This window comes from Euleptes europaea, chromosome 19 (assembly GCF_029931775.1).
Source record: "Euleptes europaea isolate rEulEur1 chromosome 19, rEulEur1.hap1, whole genome shotgun sequence".
Taxonomy (NCBI): Eukaryota; Metazoa; Chordata; class Lepidosauria; order Squamata; family Sphaerodactylidae; genus Euleptes; species Euleptes europaea.
In genome coordinates, this window is record NC_079330.1 from 15,260,727 (window position 1) to 15,288,431 (window position 27,705).

At 45.0% G+C, this 27,705-nt stretch overlaps 2 protein-coding genes across 2 annotated transcripts in view; one reads left to right on the plus strand and one right to left on the minus strand.

Moving 5' to 3' along the window:
- The window catches only part of LOC130491350 (coiled-coil domain-containing protein 50-like), a 29,173-nt gene extending 26,650 nt beyond the window's left edge, over window positions 1-2,523 (plus strand). The window contains exons 10-11 of the mRNA XM_056865067.1: window positions 932-1,029; window positions 2,345-2,523. Of these exons, the coding sequence (XP_056721045.1) occupies window positions 932-1,029; window positions 2,345-2,487 (241 nt within the window). The 3' untranslated portion in view covers window positions 2,488-2,523. The remainder of the gene's footprint in view (window positions 1-931; window positions 1,030-2,344) is intronic.
- A 4,963-nt stretch (window positions 2,524-7,486) lies between these two features.
- On the minus strand, window positions 7,487-15,455 carry TNFRSF9 (TNF receptor superfamily member 9). Its single transcript, XM_056865565.1, has 7 exons — window positions 15,371-15,455; window positions 14,580-14,630; window positions 13,690-13,791; window positions 11,124-11,190; window positions 10,911-11,038; window positions 8,267-8,377; window positions 7,487-7,608 (listed from the first exon to the last, which is right to left on the minus strand). Exons 1-7 carry the CDS (start codon window positions 15,453-15,455, stop codon window positions 7,487-7,489), a joined length of 666 nt encoding a protein of 221 aa, XP_056721543.1.
- Between the last annotated feature and the right edge of the window lie 12,250 nt (window positions 15,456-27,705).

The window sequence follows — 27,705 nt, forward strand, 5'->3', positions numbered from 1 at the left end:
TTTGAAAAATCAATAAAATTTATTTAAAAAAAAAAAGAAAGGCGAACTTTAAAAGCTATTGCACAGAACCTAGCTGTGGCTAAGGTAAACTGTTCTTTTTCCCCCTCCAGAAGTGTCTGCAGTATTACTGATTCTATGGGCTCTCCAGGGCCCTTCAGCAAAGGGAGAATGTACTTGGTGCACACCTCTTCATACCAAGGACATCTTAATAGCACATGAGCCACTGTTTCCATTTCTCCAATTTCACACGGGCAATGTCTGTCACTTATTGGGGTCCTTTTAAAGCGCCTCAAATACAAATGTTGTTTGGTTTAACTGCAATGCTGGCTCGAATTTTCCTGGCCACTAGGGCAAAAAGAGACATATTGTAAGTAACAGCAGAGTCAGTATCGGACAGGAGAAAAGAAAGCTTCTCCTGGTCACTAAAACAGCTAATATTGGATAAAAAGGAGACAAGAAATTTAGATCTGGGTTCATGGTACAAAGAACAATACAACATGTGATGGGGAAGGTCCTCGAGTTCTGAGGATCCGCAAATACATAAGCGAGAGGCCATCGGGATTAATCTCTTGAAGGTAGCTTAAAATCTGACTTGAGCAAGGCAGGAGGAGGGATAAGCAGGGGGAATAAATATCATTAGACAAACTGACTTGGCTGCAGTGCCTTCCTTGGAAATAATTGAAATGGGTAGCCATGTCGGCCTGCAATGGAAGAGCACAATTCAAGCCCTGGAGCACTTTAAAGACCAATAAGATTTCCATGGTATTAGCCTTCAAGAGTCCAAACTCCCTTGTCAGATCCGGCGATAAGTAAAAATGTTTTTAGTTGTCGATGATTACCCACATTTCTCTACTCACGTACAGAAACCCTGTGTACAGCTGCCACTCAAAGAGCACCAGCTGTATGTAAGCATCCTGCCTTTGCCCCTTAGGCCCCAGCTTTGCCGGAATATCGCCGAAGATCTGGACCCCACCTTTAAGGCCAAAAGAACGGAGCCTCCTCTTGATGTGAGCACAGTCTGTTCCCAAGGTAACACGGCAGGCTGCAACTGTGGGATTTGAAGCCCCCTGAACTGAGCAGGATTGGCCTCTTACTTTCCTTTATCCTTTAGAAGCTACTTGATCCATTGATCTTGAGCGGCGTAATTTTAGATGTAACGTTTGAAGGATATAAGGACTGAAATAAATCTTGCCACTGACAGTGTAGCCTTGGGATCCCTGTCACTTAATAAAAAAGGCCATTCTGTCAGACACAGAGATATTAGATTTATATATCAAAAGGGGAGAAATATAGCGTGATCTAAGTTCCTCGTAAAAGTGGCATTCCAAAAAGGCATGAGCTAATGAATCGATAGAGCTGGAAGAGCAAGGACTGGTCCTGTCTGGGTATGGTATATTCAAAATTCTGCCTTGCATGGCCACAGAGGGGTTTGCATTCAGTCTAGCTAAACAGAAGTCTCTAGAAAGACGAGGAGTTGACAAATAATAAGTATAAGCAGGCAAACCATGTGGTGGTGGTATGGCCTCTTACTTTGGGAATATCCATCCCTCACATTTTCTTTTCAGGATCTTTTTATACTAGTGGGGATTTTGCTTGTTTGGAAGAGAGTGCGGTGTACTTCTCTTGCATGCAGCTCGCATAGAAGTAGTCCCATTAAGGGACACCCGCATCGACAGCTCAATAGACACTCATCTGTGCATTTTAGGGAAATGTTCAAATGCACAGTTACAGATAATTTCTGAATTGTGCCATTGTGTGCATATACACAGATGATCCTGATCGAGAGGAAGCTACGCATGTCCAGTTGAAATCAGCCTGACAAATTAGCCATGGACTCCTTGTATCCCATGAAAGGAACTTCAAACCTGCTTTGCCTGTAGATTGACAGAAGCTGCTAATACAAGCCCCTGATAGTTTCATTAGTCTGCCTCCTATACCCATGCACTCCTGTCAGTTGTTTACTGCACAGCAATGGCCTCAAAACAAACCTTGACTCCCTGATCAGCTGTGGGCAATACTGATGCACCACAGGCGATCAAGCAGGCCTGCTTCAAGGGTGATTAACTTACTCTGGACTGAGGCCCAAAGCATATTGTTAGATAAAATGTATACTTGTAGAGGGAGGGGGGGGGAAGTCTACGAACCCCATGATAAAATAGACAGCATTGGTAGCTAACATGAAAAGGCTTCACATTTGAAGAGGCACTGCGTAGGATTTAGAATGGGAGATGGTCAAATGACTCCCTGCCCCGGCAGGTGAGAAAGATTCTGCTGGTGCAGTTAAATCTGTTTCTCTCTCTCTCTCCCCCCCCCCCCTGTCCCTTTTCTTTAGCTGTGGGCTCAGTACGTCCTGTTCCAGTGGACGGCCTCTTTGACTACATGGATGAGATTTCGGAACCCACCTTCGTGTCCCCGACCAAACGGCAGCCAGAAAAGGCGGGCCGTCAGAAATCCCGGGACAAAAAGGAAGGCTGCAAGCAACAGTGAGCTCCTGGTTATCTGTCCCCCGCCCCCCTCCACTGTGAGCGTATTTCTCCACCAGAACTGCAGGCTCTTCCTTGCACCTCGCCACCAGGGAACAAGTCCTGCCATGGCGCAGTCAGTTTCCCGCTCAGAGCTTTCTCTGTTCTAGCACTGAAGCATTTGATTAGACATCAAATGAGGCAGATGCAAAAGAATTGCCAGTGTAAGCCACCATTTTGGTTTCAGAAGAACTGAAAATGGCCACAACGCAACTTAAAAGCAGTTATGGCCCTGGCTCATTCATGGGGGGTGGGAATGCAGAAAGCACAAAGCGTGGCAGTTCCTTCTCCCACAGAAGCTGTTTTAATCCAGCCATAAGGAACCATCTAGTCACTTAGGATGTTTTCACTACAGTGGGGAATAACAGCTTTGCAACATGCTGTCTGTCAGGTGACTAGAAGCAGAAGCCAAACCACGTGTACAGTAGGATGCTCCGTTAGCCAGTGGTTCTTGGTCCTGTCCTGGGAAAAAAAACTATTGGCTACAACTCGTTTGCAACAGAGAATACAGACGCAGCATCTTGCAAATGTTCCGTAGCAAGGGAAATGGTGTGGGGGGAAGCTAAGATGGAAGTAGGGCAACACGTGAGGTTTGGGCTTTTCAGGACACGTCCTTCCAGGGGAATCTTCAGATAGGAAATGTGAACAGAGTATTCTGTTAAGCGCAGAATTATTAAGCGCTTTGTGTTTTCTACGATTATATTACTTTTATGCAAACGCGTGATTGACGGGCAGTGAGCAAATGAGTGGCCAAACGCACGAAACGCTTTCGAGGTAGATTAGAAGCTGATCTCCCACAGGCCACCCTAGTAGCAAGCTGATGAACCTCTCCCCCCCCCTTTCCTCCCAAGTGTGGGTTCAGATGCTACTGGTGTTGAACTTTAAGATGTGCAATTTGGAATTGGTGCTAAATGTGTTAATTTGCACTTTTTCTTTTCTTTTTAAGAAAAAGAAATAATATGCATGTGTATATCTATATACATATCTATATATATCTATATATATATATGAGTCCTCTGCACCATGAGCAGGGCCTGGTAGCAGCAGGTGCTGCTTAGCAGTCCCATTGCAAAGTGTCTGGCTGAAGAAAAAGCTAGTTCCAAGCGGCTTCCTTTTGAATTGGTGCATGTGTTACATTGTGTATATAATATATACAAACGAAATGTGGTATCTCTTTCATTAAAGAAGTCTTTACTTGAGCGTTCTGTGTAAATGGAGTCACTGTGAAAGGCATCGATGCTCTGAGCCCCTGTCCAGTAGAGACCCTCAGAAGTCCAAGGTGGGCTCAGTGGAATTGAACATAAGAAAAGCCATGCTGGTTCAGACCAAGGTCCATCAAGTACAGCAGTCTGTTCACATAGTGGCCAACCAGGTGCCTCTACGGAGCCCACTGACAAGATGACTGCATCAGCATTATCCTGCCTGTGTTCCTTCTCTGGCTCCATAAATGGTTTCATGGGGAGAACAATGTCCTATCCCTTCAACAGAGGCTTAATGGGAAGTTATTTATGACCCTATACCATCGCTGCAATCATCTTCTGAAGCCTCGATTTCGCAGCCTTCCCCCCTTTCTGAGATTAGGCAGGTAGCAACTTGAGAGAAGGCCTTCTCAGTCGTTACTCCAAAACTGTGGAGCTCTCTCCCCAGGGAGATTTATCTGTCACCATCTTCCACCAGTGGTTGAAGGCTTCTTTGTTTCGTGTAGCATTCCCTCCGTGATTCCCCTCTTCCTGCCCTGTGTTTTAATTCTTGTTTTTTGCACCTTTGTATGTCTATTTTAGTTCTGGTTTGAATTGTTTTTCCAACGTGTTTATATATTACTTGTTTTCACCGTTAGCCAGCTTGGTTGTTACGATGAGGGTAGAAAGGCAAGGTATACATTTTGTAAACAAATGAATTTAGCTCCATGCCATGAAAAGCGACACTTTTGCCCATTACCACACTTTAAGCCTCTATGAAAGGGTCGGGGCATTTTCTTTCAAACCTATTAGCAGCCCTGGCCGGAGTCATGGCTGTGCATTTGGATGCAGAAGATCCCGGGCGTCTTGCCTCTAAAGTTCTCAGGTAGCAGATGAGGGGAAATATGTTTTTCCACCTGAGCTCTTCGAGAGCTGTTAGTCGGCAGAGTTGACACCACTGAGCTTGAAGGGCTGACTCAAGAGTAAAGCAACTCTGTAGGGTCATGTGTGGATAAAATTAAGTGAATGAAAATGAAATTGAGGGAAAGGGCTTTTATTCCAAGTGCTTATCTGCATCTCTGAGCCCTGTGAAAGCCCATCGCAGGTTTCAAACATGGCAAGCACCATTTTCAAGCATGGGAGGTTTCCCAAACGCAGCCGCTTTGGGTCAGACTCTCCATTTACTGGGAACTGGTGCAAGTCTAGACTTTGGTGAACAAACGGACATTTCTTTTCAGGGCATTGTTGATTCTGCAGACCTAGAACATGTTGCAAATTCCCCTCCTCAGTCCCTCTAGTCATTTGATACCTTTGGTAGGAGGGCAAATTGCCACATCCTTCGTACACTGATGTAGCAATTCTCTGTAGAGGTTCAAAACACTTCTGTGGCTGAAGGCAGGCCTACAAGGATGCTTTCCTTGTGTTGGTGCCCCTGTGCCTGGTCTCCAGAACTGTTTTATAAACTAAGCATCCCATTGAAAACATCTGCATACGGTCTAATGCTGTATAGTGATGCTAGTTGATTTGAGTCCCCATTAAGGGAGAAAGGATGAGCCCCGTGGCGCAGAGTGGTAAGCAGCAGTACTGCAGTCAAAAGCTCTACTCGTGACCTGAATTCGATCCCGACAGGAGTCAGTCGCAGGTAGCCGGCTCAAGGTCGACTCAGCCTTCCATCCTTCTGAGGTCGGTGAAATGAGGACGCAGCTTGCTGGGGGCAAAGGGAAGATGACTGGGGAAGGAACTGGCAAACCACCCCATAAACAAAGTCTGCCTTGGAAACGTCAGGATGTGACGTCACCCCATGGGTCAGGAATGACCCGGTGCTTGCACAGAGGACCTTTACCTTTTAAGGGAGAAAGGAGGGATATAAATAAATTAAATTAAAAATAGTCAGGGTTCTTATATCTTTCTTTGAAAATGCCCCATCATTTTTTTTAAAAAAAGACTAAATCTGCATTGTCACTATGATTAGAATCCCTCTACCCTGTGCAGTGTTTTGTGGAAATCTGTTAAATATCTGCCCGGCCCAGGAAAACACATAATATGGAAGATGCATATTCAGTAATAGTGAGAGCCCACCAATGTCAATTCTGGTAAATATTCTTTATTTTTTTAAAAAATATCTCCCAATTTGGGGGTACATTTAGCTTCCAGAAAATGCAAACTCACGATCCTGCTTCGTAATTTCCCAAAGCCGAGTCTTCCCTATGGGATGATTTTGAAGAAGAAGAGTTGGTTTTTATATGCTGACTTTTTCTATCACTTAAGGAAGGATCAAACCAGCCTACAATCACCTTCCCTTCCCCACCCCTCAACAGACAACCTGGGAGGTAGGTGGGGCTGAAAGAGCTGTGACTGGCCCAAGGTCACCCAGCTGGCTTTATGTGTAGGAGCAGGGAAACCAACCCGGTTCACCAGATTAGCCTTTGTCGTTCATGTGGAGGAGTGGGGAATCAAACCTGGTTCTCCAGATCAGAACTTCGCCGCCCCAAACCACCACTGTTAACCACTACACCACGCTGGTGAATATCTAAGAGCAATAGTAAAGAAGAAGATATTCCAGGGTTTTGCTCATTGCTTATTAAAAGCGCTGAGCTGCATTTAGCTGGCTTCAGGGGCACGTCTCTAGAACGTCCTGTACATCAGCTCCCTCGTGAATGGGATGCGGGTCGTGCAAGCGGGGCTTCTCTGTGCAAGGCTGTGGGTCTTGTGTTGCAAATTCAAAAGGCCGTTGCCTGGGGAAAGCAGTTTAACCACTGTGTATATAAAGCCACTGCTCTTTTTTAGGTGTGACTTTGAAAGTTCAAGATTCACTCAGTGTTTCCATCCCGATGTACAAATAGAGAAAGACTCCCTATAGATCAAAGGCAAATGTCACTGAGCCGGAAGTACACAGCCACATTCGTCAGGTGCCGCACAGATATCAACCACAAACTTATTACAGATGTTTCCAGCAAACCTGACGTCCAAAACTGACGTAAGAGATGAGTCATTTTGTCACCCTGAGTTGACTTAAACAGAGCAAAAACAGCCAAGGAGTACTGTAGGAAAAGAACAGGGGGCTGGGGGGTCCGGTAATTCTACTGCAAAGGAGCCTGTGGGCATAGCTGGCCCAAGGAATGGTCTTTTCCAGGACAGAAAGTATTAAAATCCCACAACAGCCATAAAAATGGGCCTCCGTCTGCCTGGGAAGTTCTGCAGAAGCCCAATGTGAAATGCATGGGAGAAGCAAGAGATCAGATCATTGTAGGGGACAGGTTTGCTTCTCCTGCTGTTACCCTTGGCAGTGCCCCAGATCTCCTACCTGAGGCCAACTTGCTGATTATACTGGCGGGCGTTTCTGCAGTGAAATTAGCTGCTTGCAGCTCTCTTAGCTCACAGAATCCACCCTCCCGTTTTACCTAATCAGTTCTGAAAAGCAGCTGCAAGATGTCTTAGTCTTGAGAGACTTGGCCTGTGTGTCTTCCCCCTCCCCCTCCCCCAAAAGAACCAAGTCTGGTCTTGCCCCAATGCAACCTCTATGCCAAATTCCTAGAAAAAGAGTGTCAGTCCAGGGAGAGGTTGACTAATGCTGACATTCGCAGAGCACTCTTGTTTTCTAGATCGCACGAACTTCTTTCTGGGCTGTGTGTGTGTGTGTTACATTTCTGGAGCTGTTCATCCCAGATCATGACTGTCGGGTAACAGGAGAGGGAGGTTGCTAAGATCCTTGTGTGCTCTTCGTTATGTTGATATCCTTGGCCTCCATCTTGCTCGCTGGGGGAAGATTTGGGCCCTTGTGCTGGGTTAAGGAATGTTCTCCAGTAGCTCCCCCTTCAGGCCTGAGGTATCGCTGCCTCCCCCTTCTTCTTCCTCTGGGTAGCAGCAGCTGCAGTCCTCCACCTCCTGGGCCGGTGACTTGAGGGGAACTAAGGGGGTAGGAGGGGAAAGAAAGAGAGAGGCATGGTATTGTGCACTACAGAAGCCAAAATTCTCAACCAAGGCAGGTCAGTTGTATGCCGTGAAGTCTCCAACCTCTATGAATTGTGCTAATTAAGCGACTTTGCATGATGTCTCGTTCTGCATACTCTGCCATTTTTACTATTTTGTATCAGCCTGATTTTGCTTAAAGGTAAAGATCCCCTGTTCAAGCACCAGGTCATCCCTGACCCATGGGGTGACATCACATCCCGACGCTTACTAGGCAGACTTTGTTTTGCCAGTGCCTTCCCCAGTCATCTTCCCTTTACCCCCAGCAAGCTGGGGACTCATTTTACCGAACTCGGAAGGATGGAAGGCTGAGTCAACCTTGAGCCAGCTACCTGAAACCGACTTCCGTTGGGATCAAACTCAGGTCGTGGTCAGAGCTTTGACTGCAGCTTACCATTCTGCGCCACGGGGCTCTTCGTATCATACCTTACAACGCCTGAAAGTCTTATTCAGTTATTTCTGAGATTTCAACAAGAACTGGATGCATTTTTTCAACAATTTCAACTCAACGCATAAGAAGCTTGCTTTTGACAAAAAACCAAACAGAAAGCAAGGAGTTGGATGTCAGTTGCAAACTGAGAATCTGTTTGGCCTTACATTTCATGAAAATAGCAGGGAACTTCATCCTGGCCCACAAGCTGAAGAAGATGGAGAAAAGCAGCAGGCTCACAACAACAGCTACGGTCAGGCCAATGCTGGCGGTGATCGCTAGGAACAAGCAGAAGACAGTCCTCAGAAGTCCCACAGTTACTACTATTAATTTAGAAGTTATATGCTGCCTCTCCAGATCTGCTCTAGGCAGCTTACAACAATAAAAAGCAGACAATTAAAAACAAATAATACTAATAAAACATCAATAAAACAATCTTATCCAATAAAAACATGCCCATAAAAATGGGTCTGTAAAAACAAGGCAGGGCATAAAAGCTTATAAAACGGAGCAGTCAAAAATGATATTTGATAAAAGTGTCTCAAAGCAGGCCATAAAACATTTTAAAATGATGAAACTCCTTAAAAAGCTGGGGTAAAAAGTAATATTTTAGGCTGGTGCCTAAAAAGAAGGAAAGTAAGCAATGAGCTAACTTCAAGGTTATTCTTTAGGTGTGGTGCCACCACCAAAAAAAGCCCTGTCTCTGGTTGCTACATACCCAGGGGCACAAAGAGCAGGGAATGAGAACAGGCTCTCAGCTGGTGGGCAGAACAATATGTCAGGGCCAAAGGAGGAGTCCTACCTAGTCTGGCTGCAACAGATTTACACAGCCACTCCTCTGAAATTTGACTCCGCTGAATCACATTTTAATGCCACCCTTCCTTCAAGGGAGCAGTGAAAAGGGCTAGAGATATTTTCAAATATGAAAACGGATCTAGTAGCTTGTGGCAACTGATCATTACAAAGTTACCCGATAACGACATGTCAATTGCAGATTTTTTAAAAGCCTTTGGTGCGCTTGGGATAAGGAAAATGGTGCTGATGTTGGTAGGACCTGAAAAATGCACACCTTCCCATACACATGGTGCCCAAAGTTCCTTGGACTACAGTCTTTTTAAAAAGATCGTACTATACCAAGTTTGGAAAAGATCCCACCAAAGCAGGGGGAAACAGTGAAGATGGACCATTAGAGGACACCATGTGGATGCTCCCGAAAATATTGCTGGTGTAAGGAAGGCAAGGGCGAGCAAGGCTGGTAGTTTTCATGCCACAACTGTCCTGATTGCTGCATCGCTTAATTTGCCCCAGCAGTTCACCAAGGCTGAACCAGAGCTACCCTCACTAAAGTCCACTGCTCTAGAGACAATATCCAGGCAAAGCAAGGATGCTCCCACCAGCGTCTATCAAAGATAAACAACAAAACGTGGTACCCATTGTGTGTGTGTGTTAAGTGCCGTCAAGTCGCTTCCGACTCATGGCAACCCTATGAATGAAAGTCCTCCAGAATGTCCTATCTTTGACAACCTTGCTCAGATCTTGCAAATTGAAGGCTGTGGCTTCCTTTATTGAGTCAATCCATCTCTTGTTGGGTCTTCCTCTTTTCCTGCTGCCCTCAACTTTTCCTAGCATGACTGTCTTTTCCAGTGACTCTTCTTGTCTCATGACGTGACCAAAATATGATAGCCGCAGTTTAGTCATTTTTGCTTCTAGGGTCCGTTCAGGCTTGATTTGATCTATAAACCATTGATTTGGTTTTTTTTTTGGCAGTCCACAGAATCCGTAACTCTCCTCCAACACCACATTTCAAAGGAATCTATTTTCTTCCTATCAGCTTTCTTCACTGTCCAGCTTTCACACCCATACATAGTAATAGGGAATACGATGGCATGAATTAATCTAGTCTTGGTGGCCAGTGACACATCCTTACACTTCAAAATCTTTTCTAGCTCCTTCATGGCTGCCCTTCCCAGTCTCAATCTCCTTCTGATTTCTTGGCTGCAGTCTCCCTTTTGGTTGATGGTGGAGCCAAGGAATAGAAAGTCTTCAACAATTTCAATTTCTTCATTGTCAACCTTAAAGTTGTGTAATTCTCCTGTAGTCATTACTTTTGTTTTCTTGATGTTCAGCTGTAGTCCTGCTTTGGCACTTTCTCTTTTAACTTTCAGCAGTAGTCATTTCAAATCTTCACTATTTTCTGCCAATAATGTAGTATCATCAGCATATCTCAAATTATTAATGTTCCTCCCTCCAATTTTCACTCCACCTTCATCTAAATCTAATCCAGTTTTCCTAATTATATGTTCTGCATATAGATTGAAGAGATAGGGAAAAATACATCCTTGTCTGACACCTTTGCCAATTGGAAACCATTCCGTTTCTCCATATTCTGTTCTAACTGTGGCCTCTTGTCCAGAGTACAGGTTGCGCATCAAAACGATCAGATGTAGTGGCACACCCATTTCCTTTAAAACCAGCCATAGCTTTTCATGATCCACACAGTCAAACGCTTTGCTGTAATCTATGAAACACAAGCTGATTTTCTTCTGAAATTCTCTCGTATGCTCCAGTAACCAGCGTATATTTGCAATATGATCTCTTTTTAATACAATTTCTATATATCTATATGTGGTTTTATTTTTTACAAATAACAATGGATTGTTGGATGCTAGCGGCAATGCATAAACATGGTTGAACTAATAAAAATACAAAATATATGTTATACAGTCCTTAGTCAAACAGGAACATCAGGTAATATCTGAGCATTTTTAAAAATAGTAATCTCTTGTTGGAAGCCATTAAGCAAAACCTCACCTAGGCCTTCCGTGGTGTCTGAGCCTGGGGCGGTGGGTGATGGTGCTGTTGATGGACCTTTGAACTCGGGCATGCAAATCACATCCTCCGCCTCCGTCCCGGGAGTCATGATCTTATCGGACGGACATCTGCATTCGATCACAAAATCAGTATTATGACAGACACAATCTAGCAGCCATATTACTGAGGGTTTTCTTGGGGGGGGGGACTTACTGTGTCCATTTTATGCATACACCATTGACTTGATTGTTAAAGGTCCCTTGGGGACAATGTCGGCAACCTATGAGGAACACAGAGGCACCCGTCAAATACAGAAAGGAGGGATACAATGCAACCCTGGAAGGGACATCTGCAGCAGGAGTTCTACTCACACAGGCAAGCTCACTCCCTGAGTTGCAAGTGGATCACCCCCAGAGGACCAGGGAAGGAAGTTCTGCAGTTTGGCTCTTTTTAGGGCACAGGAGAAATAAGAGGGAAGGGCAAGCAGTCTAGTGAAAATGTTAAAAGTCTGGCAGATCAAAGGCTTCTGTGAATGAACCTGAAAGCACTGTAGGAGAGCCGCTATGGTTCCATTGGCCACCACTGGGCCAAGAGCCCTCTCCCACCTATGGCTGAAGATTGCGTCACCTTTCCACAAGCAGTCATTTGTCTTAGCATCTCACTTTCCCCTGATGGGTTTTTTTCCTCTCTACTGTCATCTCCGATCAGATAGGTATGGCAGATTGTGTCTTTCGATTTACATTACTGTGATTTGGAGGTTGGGCTTTTTTTTTATTCTACACAATCCAGCTGCAACCTCTGTCTGAAACATGTTCCTGACTAATACTAAACCCTGTCTACAGATTTCAGGGGAGGAGCTGAGGGTATAAATGGAAGGCAAGGGTGAGCTGTGAAGAGGGAGAGAGGGGAGACTCAGAAGGGCGCCATTTTTCATTCTTTGTTTTCCCTAGATTTTGCTGGCATCTTTTCTGGTTGTTCCAAGGCACTCAGGATGGGGGGCTGCTGCCTGTGCAAAACAGGAGAAGCACTGAATGTGGAAGCTCAACGGTGGGCCACTGCAAGGTTTGCGTTGCGGAAGTGACATGCATGTGACCAGGATCAGTGCCCGATGGCACCAGGAGCACATGAACACATGAATCTGCATTATACAAAGTCAAATCTTTGGTCCGACAAGGTCAGTATTGTCTATGCTGACTGGCAACAGCTCTCCAGGGCCTCAGGTAGAGGTCAAACAAAAAACTATTACGGCCTTGCCAGAAAAATACATACGGTTAGATCAACGGGCAAATATACTCATACATACAAATTCCCTTTCTGGGAAATTAAATCCCAAATAGTCTAAATACATAAACAATGTATGCCCTTTTAAGAGTAATCCTTGCACTCCTTAGGAATACCCTTAAATTGGCGAATCTTAAGCGCTACTGCACAGAACCTGGCTGTGGAGGATGTAACCTGCTTGTCTTTCCCTAGTAACAACATCTGCAATAAATCTGCTTCCGGAACCCCTGTGACACCTTTTATTAGGGGGGAAATGAGTTTGACGTGGGCCTCATTATACCAGGGACAACCAAATAAAACATGAGCCACTGATTCCAGCTCCCCTGACCCACAGGGGCAGAGTCTCTCTGATATTGGAATCTTCTTAAAACGGCCCTCCAACATAGCCGAAGGGAGAGCCTGGACTTGTGTTAAGGTAAATGCTCTCCTATGGCTTCCTCCTTCCAACTGAAACAAATAGGATGCTGGGGCTACTTTATACCTATTATTCTCTGTTGATATGGAGGCCGGGCACCTCCCCATCACCTACTGCCTGGTCCTTTCCATCGGAGATGCTGCAGATTGAACCTGGGACCTTCTACATCGGGGGTGTCATACTCATTTGTTACAAGGGCCAGATATGACATAAATATCACTTGGTTGGGCCAGGCCATGTGTACCATAAAATTTAATGCCTGGTACTGGAGATACAAACTTTATAGAATACACAGGCAAAACCAATTAATGATATTATCTTTTACTTAAAATACGAACATGCTTAAAACAATGACGCTCTTACAATATTTTCTTTTATTTAAAAAGCTTTGATAATTGATACCTTGGGAGCAGGGGTGGCGGCTGCTCCAGCGGCTTGCGGCCTGGATAAGAGCTCTCAAGGGGCCGGATCCAGCCCCCAGGTCTTATGTTTGACACCCCTGTTCTACATGCAAAGCAGCCAATTATCACTGAGCCGCAGCCCCTCCCCAAGTCCCATGGAGCTTTCTAAAGCAAGAGCGGGATGGAATGACCGCCGCTGAAAGGTGAGTTAGTGACTGTCAATTGAATGCAAAGTCCAACTCTGCTGCTTTCGGCCTTGTGCATCTTTGCCTCACTGTCTTGTCCCTCCTTAAAAATGAAACAAAATCTAGTGGCACCTTAAAGAATGACATTTGTTTCAATATGAGTTTCATGGCTCATATCCACATCGTCAGGCATGTGATAGAAAACCATATCGCATAGGCATGTGATAGAAAACCATACTGAGGAATTCTTTATGAGAAAAGGGGAGGAGTCAAGGCTGTTTGTGAATTACACTATGAGCCTATCAAGCCTAAACCTTAATGTAAGGGGGAAAGGGAGGAGTTGATGTAAAAAGGGTGGAGGATAGCCAACAGCAGCCAGAGACCCCTTGTCCTGCCCTTCCCCTCTGTGACACCGGCATGGCTCAGCCAGCACCGCATCCCTTAGGAATATGGATAACAATAACAATAATAATAATAATGAAAAGGGTCTACTTCACCTTCCTTTGTCCGCTGCTTTCCGATCCCGCACTCTTCACACCGAATGCATTTGCAAACTGCATTTGCTGTTTCAGTACACTCCTTTTCATAGACCTGTTCGCCTGAAGGGTTAAAGGGTGCGCATTTGTTGTTTTAAATGCTCTGTGGTTACCCACCCCACCCCCCAGAAGGCAGCAAGGTGCGCCAGAAGCTAGTAACCAATGTGTTTGGAGGCAAATTGGTGGAAGGTCAAGGTGACCACTTCCAGGTCCCCAAAACTGGCCGCCAAGGCATGTAGTTCTTGAGCCACCCAATTGGGGGGGTCTGAAATTTGTCCCAAAATTCACTGCAGAATTCAGGCTCGGGAAGGGACCCTGAAGCTAATTTGTCGCTCCCAGTCTCTGAAGCCCTGGCTGCACTCCTGAACCCCCTTCACTGGAAGGAAGATCCCTTGCATAAAGCAGGACTTGCTCCTAAGCAAAGGTGGCTAGGATCGCACTGCAATTCACCCCCACCACTTCAAGCCATGAAACACGGACATGCTGCTCTGCTTTGTACCAAGTGTGCATCTTCCGTGGTGAGCTAAGGCTGCATAGAAAGCAACAAGCCGACGTCCCGTCCACTAAGTTAACCGGGGGGAGAACTTTTGCCCCACCATCCAGATCTGGTGCCCTAACCCTAAGAGCACGCCCACTCCGAGCGAAAGAGCTATTGAGACCTGTTCCAGTCACTGTGAAGCCACCCTAGGTAAGGTCCAGGCCAGTATTAATGCACTCCTCCCCTTCCCCGATATACAATTTTATAAATTGTGGGGGAAACTGTCTTTCTGAATCAATCTATGGGCATGCAATCTGGCCCTTGGGCAAAGAAGGCTCCCACTCAATTGCAGGGGTGGGGAGGCTCCACTTACCTTCACAGATCGTGCAAGGGAAACACTTCTCGTTCGGCCCGAGGTAGGTGTCTGCAGGAATCGAACAGACCACGGTTGGAGGGCCAGCTGCCACAGCACCCACCCACCCCAGCCCCATCTCCCACCCCCTCAGGAGACAGACCGCCAGCGTGGTGTAGTGGTTAAGAGCAGTGGACTCTAATCTGGAGAACAAGGGTTGATTCCTCCACTCCTCCACATGAGTGGTGGACTCCAATCTGGTAAACCGGGTTTGATTCCCCACTCCTCCACATGAGCGGCGGACTCTAATCTGGAGAACCGGGTTTGATTCCCCACTCCTCCACATGAGCGGCGGACTCTAATCTGGAGAACCGGTATAACGTGCAATGCTAGTTCTATGAACTTGGGCAGTTCATGGGAGGGGGGCACCTTGGCCGCCTTCTGGGCCCTGGGGGTGTGTGGGGAAGGTAGTTGTGAGTTTCCTGCACTGCGTAGGGGGTTGGACTAGACGACCCTGGTGATCCCTTCCAACTCTTATGATTCCCCGCTCCCCCACGCAAAGCCAGCTGGGTAACCTTGGGCTAGTCACAGCTCTCTCAGCCCCACCTACCCCAAAGGGTGTCTGTTGCGAGGAGGGAAAGGGAAGGCGGTTGTAAGCCGGTTGGATTCTCCCTTAAGTGATAGAGAAAGTCGGCATCTAAAAACCAACTCTTCTTCTTCTCCTCCTCTGCAGCAGCTCCGGGACTGGGGCTGCTCCCTCCCCACTGCTGCATCCCTCCGCGTGGCGCCCCTCTCTGCCGTCGGGGACTCACCTTTCTGGCAGGAAGCTCGGGAGCTCCGCCGGCCCCAAAGCAGCAGCAGCAGGGAGAGCAGAGGCAGCCCCACGTGGACCCCCATCCTCTCCAGCGGCGCCGGGCGCGTTCTGCAGGCTCCAGCCCCGCGGAGGTGCCTGCAGAGGAGCCGGGGGCGGGACCCCCGCGTGGCCCCTCCCCTCCAGGGCAGGGCTGGGCCCAGGGGGACCCTCCGAGTCTGCCGCCGTTTGGAATTTCCCCCCGCTGAAACCCGGGGGAGGGGGATTTTGGAGCTGCCCTGCTGTGGCTGCCTTGCTGGGGAGGGGCGGTGGCTCAGTGGTAGAGCCTCTGCTTGGCGTGCAGAAGGACCCAGGTTCAATCCCCGGCAACTCCAGTTAAAGGGACTAGGCACGTGCGTGGGGGTTAAGTGCCGTCGCCTCCAACTCATGGCGACCCTATGAATTAAAGTCCTCCAAAATGTCCTATCCTTGACAGCCTTGCTCAGATCCTGCAAATCGAAGGCCGTGGCTTCCTTTATTGAGTTAGTCCATCTCTTGTTGGGTCTTCCTCTTTTCCTGCTGCCCTCAACTTTTCCTAGCATGACTGTCTTTTCCAGTGACTCTTCTCGTCTCATGACGTGACCAAAATACGATAGCCGCAGTTTAGTCATTTTAGCTTCTAGGGTCAGTTCAGGCTTGATTTGATCTATAACCTACTGATTTGTTTTTTTGGCAGACCACGATATCTGTAACTCTCCTCCAACACCACATTTCAAAGGAATCTATTTTCTTCCTATCAGCTTTCTTCACTGTGGAATACAATGCCATGAATTAATCTAGTCTTGGTGGCCAGTGACACATCCTTCAAAATATTTTCTAGCTCCTTCATGGCTGCCCTTCCCAGTCTCTCCTTCTGATTTCTTGGCTGCAGCTTCCCTTTTGGTTGATGGTGGAGCCAAGGAATAGAAAGTCTTGAACAATTTCAATTTCTTCATTGTCAGCCTTAAGGTTGTGTAATTCTCCTGTAGTCATTACTTTTGTTTTCTTGATGTTCAGCTGTAGTCCTGCTTTGGCACTTTCTCTTTTAACTTTCAGCAGTAAGTAGGTGATGGGAATGACCTCTGCCTGAGACCCTGGAGAGCCGTGGAGAGGGGCCATGGTGGCTCAGTGGTAGAACATCTGCTTGGCATGCAGAAGGTCCCAGGTTCAATCCCCAGCAACTCCAGTTAAAGGGACTAGGCAAGTAGGGGATGGGAAAGACCTCTGGAGAGCCGCTGCTGGTCTGAGTAGACAATACTGACTTTGATGGCCCAAGGGGCCAGTAGAAGGCAGCTTCATGTGTTCAAAGTGAACCCCCCCCCCAAAAAAGAGAAAAGACTTCATACCTGCTGAACAAAAACGCCCTGCTGGAATAAGGATGCTTAGCAGTTCCCAGTTTGCAGATCCTGGTTCCTGGCTCTTCACTCCCATCTCAAATATTGCAGATATTTAGACTGCTCTGTGCAGCAAAATAAATCTGGAGGAGATCAGCCCCTGCCTCAAAAGCTACCCCACCAGCCCCTGCCTCAAAAGCTAAGAGTTGCTGAGTCTAAAGGTTTGGATTTGAACACATAGTGCTTTACAGCAGGGTGGCTTGGGCTACAGGAATGCCATTGAATTTCATTGCTGAGCAGTTGAGGAATAAGGGCTTGAGGCTGCCGCATGGGAAAATACGCTTTGGAACACACACACACACACACCATTTATACATCCCTGGAACTAGGCCTTGCGATGTCCATTGCCTGTTTTTTTGCAGGATGACCTCAAGATCCCCATTGGATCACATAGCTAAACAGCTGAAGATCTGAGACTGCTGCTATGCCCCAAAATCAGATTTGGAGCATCGCAATTCATACAATCCCCATACCAAGAGGGGGTGCCCTTAAAGAAGCCATAGATCTGTGTATCATCCCAAGCCTGATTTTTGCAGAAAGCTCTCCAGGTTGGCATACCTGCATTGCATAACAAGGATCTGAGGATGCTGCATACCAGAAGTTGCTCTGGACCACCCCTGTTCCTCCCTCCTCGGAATCGAGAGGGTGCCTTGCAAGGGTCCGTATAGAAGTGCCCTCCGTACAGAAGGAGAGAAGGATGCTGGGGTGTCTGCACAATCAAAGTGCAATTGTCAAGAGGTCTCAAGGCATTGCAGGGAACAAGAGGGAGGAATCCCATTTTTCGGGACAAGATGTTGGGGAGGGAAGTCCCCATACTGGGACTGGCATTGAGAAAGGGAGAACGAACTGGATGTCCTGCCTCATTTCTTACCCAACACTAGGGTCTCTGGATCGTACCCCAATCAGGGGAGGGTACTAAGCAGATGTTGCCAAAATGCTTACTCTAAAATGTTCCCATTAACGTAGATTCAGGCTTTCAGAAGTGGATGGACTCCCACCCTTCCCCCGTGGCCCAATTTAAAATTCCTGGAGATCTCTACTTGAATTTGTTTAAAGAGCAAGTTTCTAGATCCCATTATAGTATGGGGAAAATAATATAATGTCTTGTTATGATTCTGAAACTAGGTGAAGGAAGCCGTGCTTGACTCTCACACTTTCTTGACTCATCTCATAATTTGGGGTGCTGACTCACTGGGATGGCTATTTGGCATTAGGAATACCAGATGCTGCCTTGTCAGTCCTCCTCCCACTGGCTATAACTCTCAGACAGCTGTGGGGGGCTCTTGAAAACTTCTTAAGAAGGGAGTTTGCTCATATATTCTTTACTACACTGTCTCCCCCACACCTACCCACCATGTTACAGGCTCAATGCTAGGGGTTCATAGCAGTTTCTTTCAGTTTTCCCCCTGAGGATTTTATAGGGCCTGAGATGGGGCACCTCTAATTCATCATCTTCTGAATCTGGGCCATTTCCACTTCTGGAGCACACATACCCTTGTGACTGAAAGCTGATTCTCGAAATCTGTCTGAACTCCAAAGTGATGGAACTCTCATGTTCCCAAAGACTTCGTGCAAAACTGAAGTCATGGATTGGTTTAATGCTGGTAGACGCACCGTCCAGGGACGAGACTAAACTTGTTCTTTACCTGGGGTAGGTTGGCTTGTTCATTTGATTTTCTCTTTAAATTTTTAACTTAGATGTGATCAGAGTATGGATAATCATGCCCAAATATCACTTATTGTAGGGCTGCCATCCTGTTGTACTGTAGCCCGAAAACATGAGAGGGAGAGCATCTTGGCCATCTTCTGGGCATGGAGTAGGGGTCGCTTAGGGTGTGTGGGGAGGCAGTTGTGCATTTCCTGCATTGTGCAGGGGGTTGGACTAGATGACCCTGGTGAGCCCTTCCAACTCTATGATTCTATGAACAGGAAAACCAACTAAAGCTGTTCCATGGTTGCACCTTCATCAGTAGATCTGGACCTAATAACATCCCTACTCTACGAACCTGCTCCTTTTAGTGGAGTGACCACATCTGGCACAGGCTTTTGTTTAGCTCTATTGTTGACTGACAGCACCTCGATTTTATTGAGCCTCAATTGACTGGACCTCGTCTGGTCATGTGCTGCTTTGACACCATTTTCCGTGCTTTCAGACACCATTTTCCGTCCGTCTGAATTATGCTGAAAAGGAGTAATAGAACCCGCCAGCATAATAATATTGTCTTTCTCTAAATCCTGGGATGAACTCTACCTGTGTATTCAGGTAACTATTAAACAGCATGGGATATAAACGCCAGGAGGTCTGAACAGCAGTTTCCCCAGCACTACCAGTTGGAAGTCAAGGACTCTGTGCTGTCTCTTAACCTCAGACTTCAGAGGGAGACTAGAGAGTCTGAGAGATAGAGGGGTCAAGGCACTGGGCATCCTTTCTCTACTGCTCTGACACTACCCCTTTGATGTGTAGATTGCTAATCTCAGGGAAACTTCCTTCCTTCCTGCTTTCCCACCTGCTACACACACAGGCACATTCTTCTACATCTTGCCACCATAAGGGAAAGACGTAGGTTCTGTATCTCGCTGCATCCTAGTTAGTTAAACTAGATTAGGAATCTACACCTAACCTATCCTATCTAGAAATGGAGTTCCCATAATGGAGTTCTCATTTTAGTTTGAATAGTAAAAGAGGCTCAGTGTAACTTTAGTACAGCACACAGACCAGATGGTGTAGTGGTTAAGAGTGGAAGGCTCTAATCTAGAGAACTGGGTTTAATTCCCCACTCCTACACATGAAGCCAGCTGGGTGACCTTGGGCTAGTCACAGTTCTCTCTGAACTTTCTCAGCCTCACCTACCTCACAAGCTGTCTGTTGTGGGGAGAGGAAGGGAAGGAGATTGTAAGCCAGTTTGATTCTCCTTAAAAGGTAGAGAAAACCGGCATATAACAACCAACTCTTCTTCTTCTTCGCTGCGCACAATAGCTTTTGTGCACACTGCTAAATGCAGGTTTTGTATAAGATACAAAAACCAACACTACCTTCTTGTACCAGTTGGACAGATAGCGTTAGAATCACTGGCGCGTGGGGTCCGGGGTCCTCATCCCCTCTCACCTGCATGGGTCAGAAGGACGCCATGGTTGGTACCCAGAGCTGCTGAGATGCCTGAGAGTATCAACTGGGTCACACGTTGCTTGTAATTCTTCCGGCAAATTTGTTCATCCGAGCAATCAAAAAAAAAGTTTCCATCCCAAAACTAGGTCAAAGCCAGATTGCAGCTCTTAAACACATTGCAACCCAGAGAAGTGGGCAAGGAGCGAAATGACAACCCGCCCGGATGGGCTCATCTTGATATACTGCAATCCTTGCAGATATTGTGTAATAATACCTACCTAAGCAAAAAATACAGTTTTACAGTTCTGCTTTCTGAGGAATATTCATCTCCACAAATGAAAATAAAAGTGAAGCGCTGTTGTGGCTTTGCTATTGGATTTACTGTGAGTTGTCTTTGTGGTTGCCCTAAAAACAATGCCTGAGGTAAAACAAAATCTGGCCCTTTGACAAAGATGTGCAGTGGTAAAAAAAAAAATCTGGCCCTTTGACAAAGAAGTGCAGCAGAGGATGTAGATTTGTGGTTGAATCTTAAGGACCTGGAACAGTTCTGAGCTCAGCAGTATTAGCAATGTGTTCTGGCAACGTTTGCCCTCATCCTTGGCTGTTTCTGTGAAGTGCAGGACTGCTGAGAGCCCCTATGCCCCCCTCCAGACAAAGATTCCCTTTGGGAGTCTCCCTCACAACACTCAGACTTAACCCAAACTTCACATGAAGACAAATCATAAGTTGTCCAGCCCCATTAGCCCTAAGTGTGACCTAGAATTTTACCACCCCCTCTCAGCAGCCCCAGCAAACTGTTTCCTTTTTTTGCAGTTTTCTTTCTCCAGAATTCCCATCACCACCACCCATGTGTGCTGTGTGGGCATGACATGAACACATGAAGCTGCCTTATACTGAATCAGACCCTGGGTCCATCAAAGTCAGTATTGTCTACTCAGACCGGCAGCAGCTCTCCAGGGTCTTGGGCAGAGATCTATCCCATCACCTACTTGCCTAATCCCTTTAACTGTAGGTGCCGGGTGTTGTGTATGTACAAATGTACTGTATGGGTTCAAGAGAAACAATTCCTACTGAATGGTTTAAAGGGAAACAATTCCTACTGATTGGGTTAAGTGTAACCCTCCATGACTCTTGCCCAGCTCACAGACACACAGAGGTATCCTGCCCAGCAACAAGCTATTCCCTGGCTGTCTTAATACATTTCAAGAGCCAAGATGGCGACCGGATAGTAGCTGCAGTCTTATGCTCCGCAAGTACAACAATATTTTCTTTCTCCTTATCCCTTATTCATGCCACCTGGACTATTTCTGCATAACACTGCTGGGAGAGTTAGACAGCTTCTGCATTTGTGTTTTGGTTGGACGGACTTAAACTCTTATCAAGTTTAATATGGGAGGTGGGAAACGCCCAAGGGAACAGGAGGAAATATCCTCTCCTCCTGCCAGCAAACAGACAACAATAGCTGACTACTTTCCCTCAAGGAACGTTACAGTTTTTAATGTGCCTACTGAGAATCGGTTTACTCCTCTGGAAGTCAACATAAATGAGGAGGACAGTGTTGGTGTAGATGAAGATGTAAATAACTCCGCTGTTCCCTTTAAGGATTCAGATAAGAACGAAGAGCAGATGGAACAGGCCGAAGTTATTCTGAAACTTTCTGAATTAACGGCTAAAACAGTTGATATTATTTTTGCCCATCTTGGTAACATCACAGCTGATTTAAAAAAGCTTATGCAAATGGTACAATCTCTAACAGATAAGATGCAGACTCTATCGAAACACAAGGAACACTCTAATTATCCTTGGCTTCCACCCCTTACCTCAGCAACTGTAAGTAGGGCTCCTGAAGAGTCAGCAAAGAGGGAAATTGAGAGGAACCAGCAATGCAAAAATTGCCAACAACTACTGATTCTTCAGCCTCATAAGATTTGCTTAACAGTTTACAAATACAGAGGGTACTTGCCACCATGGAATTCTAAATATCTGGCCACCAAACATCTGAGTGAGTTGCTCAGTATGAGTGGCCCCAATATAGACATTACTCGGGCTGAAACTGTAAGCAACTGGAATCAGGCCCAGAGAATTATGCTCACCTTCAAGAGTTCAAGAATTCCCTCAACGTTGCTGAGACAAAAGGATATGCTGAATAGTAAAGGAATTTTTCCAGTAAGAGCCTTTTCTAACTTACTGATTACTCCCCTCCTCCCAAACCAGCAGACTGTTTGTGGGAGAAAGAAATGGGATTTTGAGACGGGAATACTTGAGCAGGATTTGGCCTTGGTGCCTATTCCAGCTGAGAGAAACCACACTACCCAGGCAGAGATGGATAAAAACCCTATTGAAGAGAAATCACCAGTAACTCATACCAGTCTGGATTGTAAGGAGCTTAACAACATGATGGAAGAGGAAATACTCAATATCTTTCCCTCTCTCTCAAGAGTTGATCAAGAGGATATCATTAACGGGCTGGATGAGTTTAGGAGTAATTTATTGAAAATGGGGGATGTGCCTGTGAATCAGACGGATCTCCAATCAACTGAGGACATCCTGCAGTGCTCCTACCAACCAGTGCTCCCAATCATCTCCCCGCATTTTAATAAGGGAAAGGCATGTATTGAGCCTCAGCAGAGGGATGAAATTGAATTACCTTCGATACATCCCATAAATGCTGTTATGAACTGGTGTGTTGGTAAAAACGGTTCAATATACATAGACTCATCTGGACAACTGGATATGATATCTGCAGACTGACTGGATGGGGCATTACTACTGAACTCTGTAACTGCACCACAGACTCTTTCATTGGTCTCCTGGAATGTTATGGGTTGGCAGGCTAGGATTAGGGATCAGGATACATATAATTTTTTAACTAAACTTGATTTTATACTTGTACAAGAGACCTGGTGTTTACATACTCCAATACTTAATGGTTTTAAAGCATACGATTTAGCGGCTGATCCCTCCCCTCATGGTAGAGCAAAAGGGGGTCTGGGGATTTTAGTTTCCACAGCCCTGAATATTAGAGTTGAAGTTTTAGCTCCTTACTTGAAGTTTGCTATGGCTGTGGTCATATTTTATAAGCAGATATCTTATTTAATTATTAATATATACTGTCCCCCTTTTAAAACTAAATCTCAAATTGAGACTATATGGGCGGGGCTTGAGGCTTACATAGGACATCTTATAAAGGTCAATTCGACAACTTATGTGATCATTGGCGGGGACTTTAATGCCAGGGTGGGAAGGGATGACAATAGCTTACACATGAAATACAAGGTTTGCTTTCCCGAAATTAGGAATCCAGTTCTTCCATTTCCTAGATCCTCCAAAGATTTAAAATCAAATTATGCCGGATATAGGATGACACAGATGGCAAACAGCTGCAAATTTTTAATTTTAAATGGCTCATACCCTAACGACCATCCGGCGGAATTTACTTATTGTTCAGGAACTAGGAAGAGTGTTATAGATTATATTATGGTATCTGACAACTTTGTCCAAGCTGTTGAATCCTTTGAGGTGTCCTCTTTTTATGATAGTGATCACTTACCACTTATCATGATGTTTGAATCTCCAGATATTAACCTGCGCATTACAGAAACACACAAAGAGACCCTTACTTACGAGAGAAAACACTGTAGAGTCAGGTGGAATGATAGAACTGATAAAAGTATTAAAGAACTCCTTCAATCGGGTCCTCTAAATGCCTTAGCTCAGAGATTACTAGATGATGAAAACATTGACACACAGCTAGAATGCTATGAACAGATAACGGATGAAATATACAAAGTGATTACTAAGCCTAACTATATACTTAAAAAGAGGATAAATGTACACTCCAAAACCTGGTTTGACAGTGAATGCAGGGAAGCCAAGAGGGCCCTTAGTGCCACCTATATTAAATATCGATGTAGTGAGAATGAGGCCTTGATGGGGGTAATGAAGAGCTTAAAGTCTCATTATAAAGCCCTCATTTGTAAGAAAAAAAAGGAGTCAATGGAGTTAGCTTGGCAACAGCTAACACAAGCAATAAGGGATAAAAACTCATCGTTATTTTGGTCCTTGACCTCGAGCCGTTTAACCAATTCCACTATGGCGTTCAATAATACTATTCTACCTGAAGCATGGGAAAAACATTTTAGATCCCTCTACTCTAGCTTGGAGAGCCCAACCCCCTCCACTGAGAACTTGAATAGTGTCCCATGCTGGCCCCCTGTGCAATATGCAGAGGTGAGGAATCTTATAGGTACACTACAGAACGGTAAAGCTCCGGGAAGTGACTTAATCTCTGCAGACCTAATTAAAAGGAATGTGGAATGGTGGACACCCCTCCTGGCCGCACTATTCACTGCAGTTGATAGAACAGGTAGGATCCCTCCTGATTGGGGCCTAGCAATAATTGTCCCTATCTATAAGAAAGGTTGCAAAGAAAACCCAGCCAATTATAGACCTATCAGTCTATTAAACATAATTAGTAAGTTGTACGCAAGACATCTGCAATGGAAATTTAGAGATTGGTTAGAACAGGAAAATTGCCTTTCAGAAGAACAAGCCGGATTTAGAGAGGGTCGCTCATGCTTGGACCATTGTATGATTATGGAGCATTTAATAGCTAAATACTCCTCTAAATCAACGGTCTCCCTATATACAGCATTTATTGATCTTAAGTCAGCTTTCGATTCTGTGTCTAGAATCATCCTATGGGAAAAACTGGAAGCAACCAATATAGATAGGCGACTGTTATTTCTGATTAGAGCTCTACATGAAAATACCTCTATTAAAATAAGATGTAATCCCCAGGGTCAGCTGACCAAGGAAATAAGAACACTAAAGGGAGTGAAACAAGGCTGTATATTGGCTCCCTTACTGTTTAACTTCTACATTAATGATCTTGTGGATTATTTGAGAAGTCCAGCGTTTCATCCCCCTAAGTTAGCTGACAAACACCTACATCTTCTTCTTTATGCTGATGATACAGTAATATTATCTAGAACTCCCATTGGTCTCAGAAGGGCCCTCCATGCATTTAACCAGTACTGTAAGGAGAACTGCTTGGAGATCAATTATTCAAAAACAAAAATAATGGCCTTTGCTAAGAGGCCAAAAAACCACTCATGGCGTATAGACACTACCCCGATAGAACAGGTACATACCTATAAATATCTAGGTGTAACTTTACAAGAGTCTGGTTCGAAGAATGCCCACTTAGCCCATGTCTCACTGAATGCTCAGATGAGTGCGGGGGCTATTCAAAGATTTTATTGGTCTAAGGGGGGTAGGAATGTGGCGGCCGCTATTAAGCTTTTTAATATGAAATCCTTGGCTCAATTATTATATGGAGCCCCACTCTGTATAATGGCAAATAAGATGTTACTTGAAAAAACTCAATCTAAATTTTTAAGAAATATCCTCCAAGTATCTACTGGAGTGTCAAATGCTGCCATTCGACTGGAGGTTGGAATGGTTACGGTCGAGGCTAGAGTTTGGATCGCTGCCATTTTTTACTGGCTTAAGCTGATTTACTTCCCTGGGCGACTTGTTTCACTCACCCTGGCAGATACCTTTGTCTCCCCTTGGAGTAAGATGATTGAGCAAAAACTGAGCTACTATGGCCTGTCGAAACAACTTTACAAAACAAATGACTATGCTCAGGCAAGAGAAATTGTTAAACTCCGTATATTGGATGTCGAAAGACAGCACGATATGAATAGGCTAAGGAGCCCTCTTTATGATATAAGTGGGTTGAATAGGGTGGTCATGATGCCATATATTAAGTTATTGGATAACCAGGAATATAGGAGGATTTTTACCCTGTTAAGATATAACATGCTACCCACAGCTGTTCTAGAGGGAAGATATAGAGGCGTGCCATATGGAAGTTGTCTATGTGAGTGCGGTGATGGCTCTGTAGAGACTTTAGAACATATTCTTTTTGAGTGTAGAATATATAGGCAGATTAGAGAATCCCTGATTCTGCCTATAATTGCATGTCACCCTCATGAAAATAGAAGGTCTCTTCTTTCAATCCTGCTATCGGATAAGCAGCAGGAGATTACCTGTAAAGTTGCCAAATTTGGTTGGCTGGTTCTTAAAATTAAGAAAAGGCGGAGTGGCGTATAAAGATGCCTTATGTAAATTCATATTTTAATAAGATGTATATTGGTAGTATGTAAGCTATTTTACTTATGGATTAATTGTGTTCTTATTTATATTCTGGTCTATGACTGTTTTAAATAAACTTGACTTGACATTTCAAAACATTTTACAGAAAGGAAAAGAGATCATTGCAAATTGCTAAATCAGTGGATCTTCCATAGTCAAGGGAAGTCTACCCTGCTGTCTCAGTTTCCTAGATTACAGCAAAGCTTTTGACTGTGTGGACCATAAAAAAGTGATGGTCGGTTTTTAAAAGCCATGGGTGCGCGCCACAACATCTGACGGCTTTGATGTGCAACCTGTAAAAGCCAGGAGCGGGTTGACGTCACAGAGCAGGCTGCGCGCGACGGGCAGAGCGCGCGCGAGAGGCGAAGAGCGCACGCGCGCGCCTCGGCCTCGCTCTCCTCCCTTTCTCGGCGCTCGACTCGTTTCGCCGACCCGGTGGGAGCGTCGAGCTGGAGGCGCCCCGATCGGCTCCGCCGAGAAGGGCGCGGGGCGGTTCCCTCGGTGACGTCACCACCACCCCTTCCGCGCCGGTCTCTTTTGCTGCGGCTGCGTCTTTCTGCGCGCAACGGCGGCCGCGAGCAAACCCGGGGGAGCGGGGGAACCCCTTTACGGTTTCCAGTTCAAACGTGCACGCGTGTCCAGTTTCCCCCCCTAGAGCTACACTTGCCTGCAATATGCGTGTACTCTTTAAAAGGCCATTTATTCTATAATATTATAATAGATGATGTAAAACTGTAATATAAGTGCTCCTTTTGTATTTTTCCCGTTTTTGTAATTTATAATTTGTTATGTTTTTTTTAAATAAAATATAATAAAAATTATATAAAAAATTAAAAATAAATAAGAGGCCATTTATGCACGGGAGGTTTTGTTGCTCTCCAGGTGCAACTTTTCCCCATCCGAATTCTCAAAACTCATCATGGGGGCTTATTGTTGTTTGGAGAATCTGGGTGGAGAAAACGTGCATCTAGGACTAATTTAAAAGAGTCTTTTCTGGCTAAAAGGAACTGATTAAAAGGATTGGTTATAATGGAAATAGAATTATACATGGTATCAATTTACTAGAAAAATAATATGTATTAAATAGGGAGAAATGGAGGACTTACAAAATAATTTTTAATGGAAATAATCAAATGCTTTTTATTATACCAATCCATTTACTACTAGTGAGATTTACTATTTCTTTTCTTTTTTATTTTATTCTTAATTCTTTTTTCCTTTCCTTGATCTGACATTATTAATTTTTTATTACTTAACTAATTATTATTAATTTTTTCTTTTTCCCTTGAAAAATATAAATGCCTAAGAGATCAATAAATATTAACAATAATATTAGGATGAGAATTTTGCGCAAAGGAGATTACTAATTCATCACAAGAGGAATGGAGGTGTGGGGGAAGTCAACCATTTTTATGTATAAATGCTTTAACAACGCTACCTCTATGTTTTTATTTTTTTTATTATGTCATTGTTAAACTATGTGACTAATAATTTTGGAAAAATAATAAAAAAAATTATTAAAAAAAAACAGAGATAGGAAAGTTGCATCTAGAGAGCAGCAAAACCTCCCGTGCATCGATGCCCATTGGTTCAAAGGAGTCGCTTTCGGTGGTTGCGGGAGCGGAGCCTGACACGTGTCTAGCGACGACACGGCTC

Excerpts from the sequence above, each read along its gene's own strand:
- TNFRSF9 (XM_056865565.1), bottom strand. The coding sequence starts at position 15,455 with ATGGGGGTCCACGTGGGGCTGCCTCTGCTCTCCCTGCTGCTGCTGCTT. Across the intron at positions 11,039-11,123 it reads GTATGCATAAAATGGACACA|ATGTCCGTCCGATAAGATCA; the intron begins GTAAGTCCCCCC and ends GATCGAATGCAG. Across the intron at positions 8,378-10,910 it reads AGACACCACGGAAGGCCTAG|CGATCACCGCCAGCATTGGC; the intron begins GTGAGGTTTTGC and ends GCTTGTTCCTAG.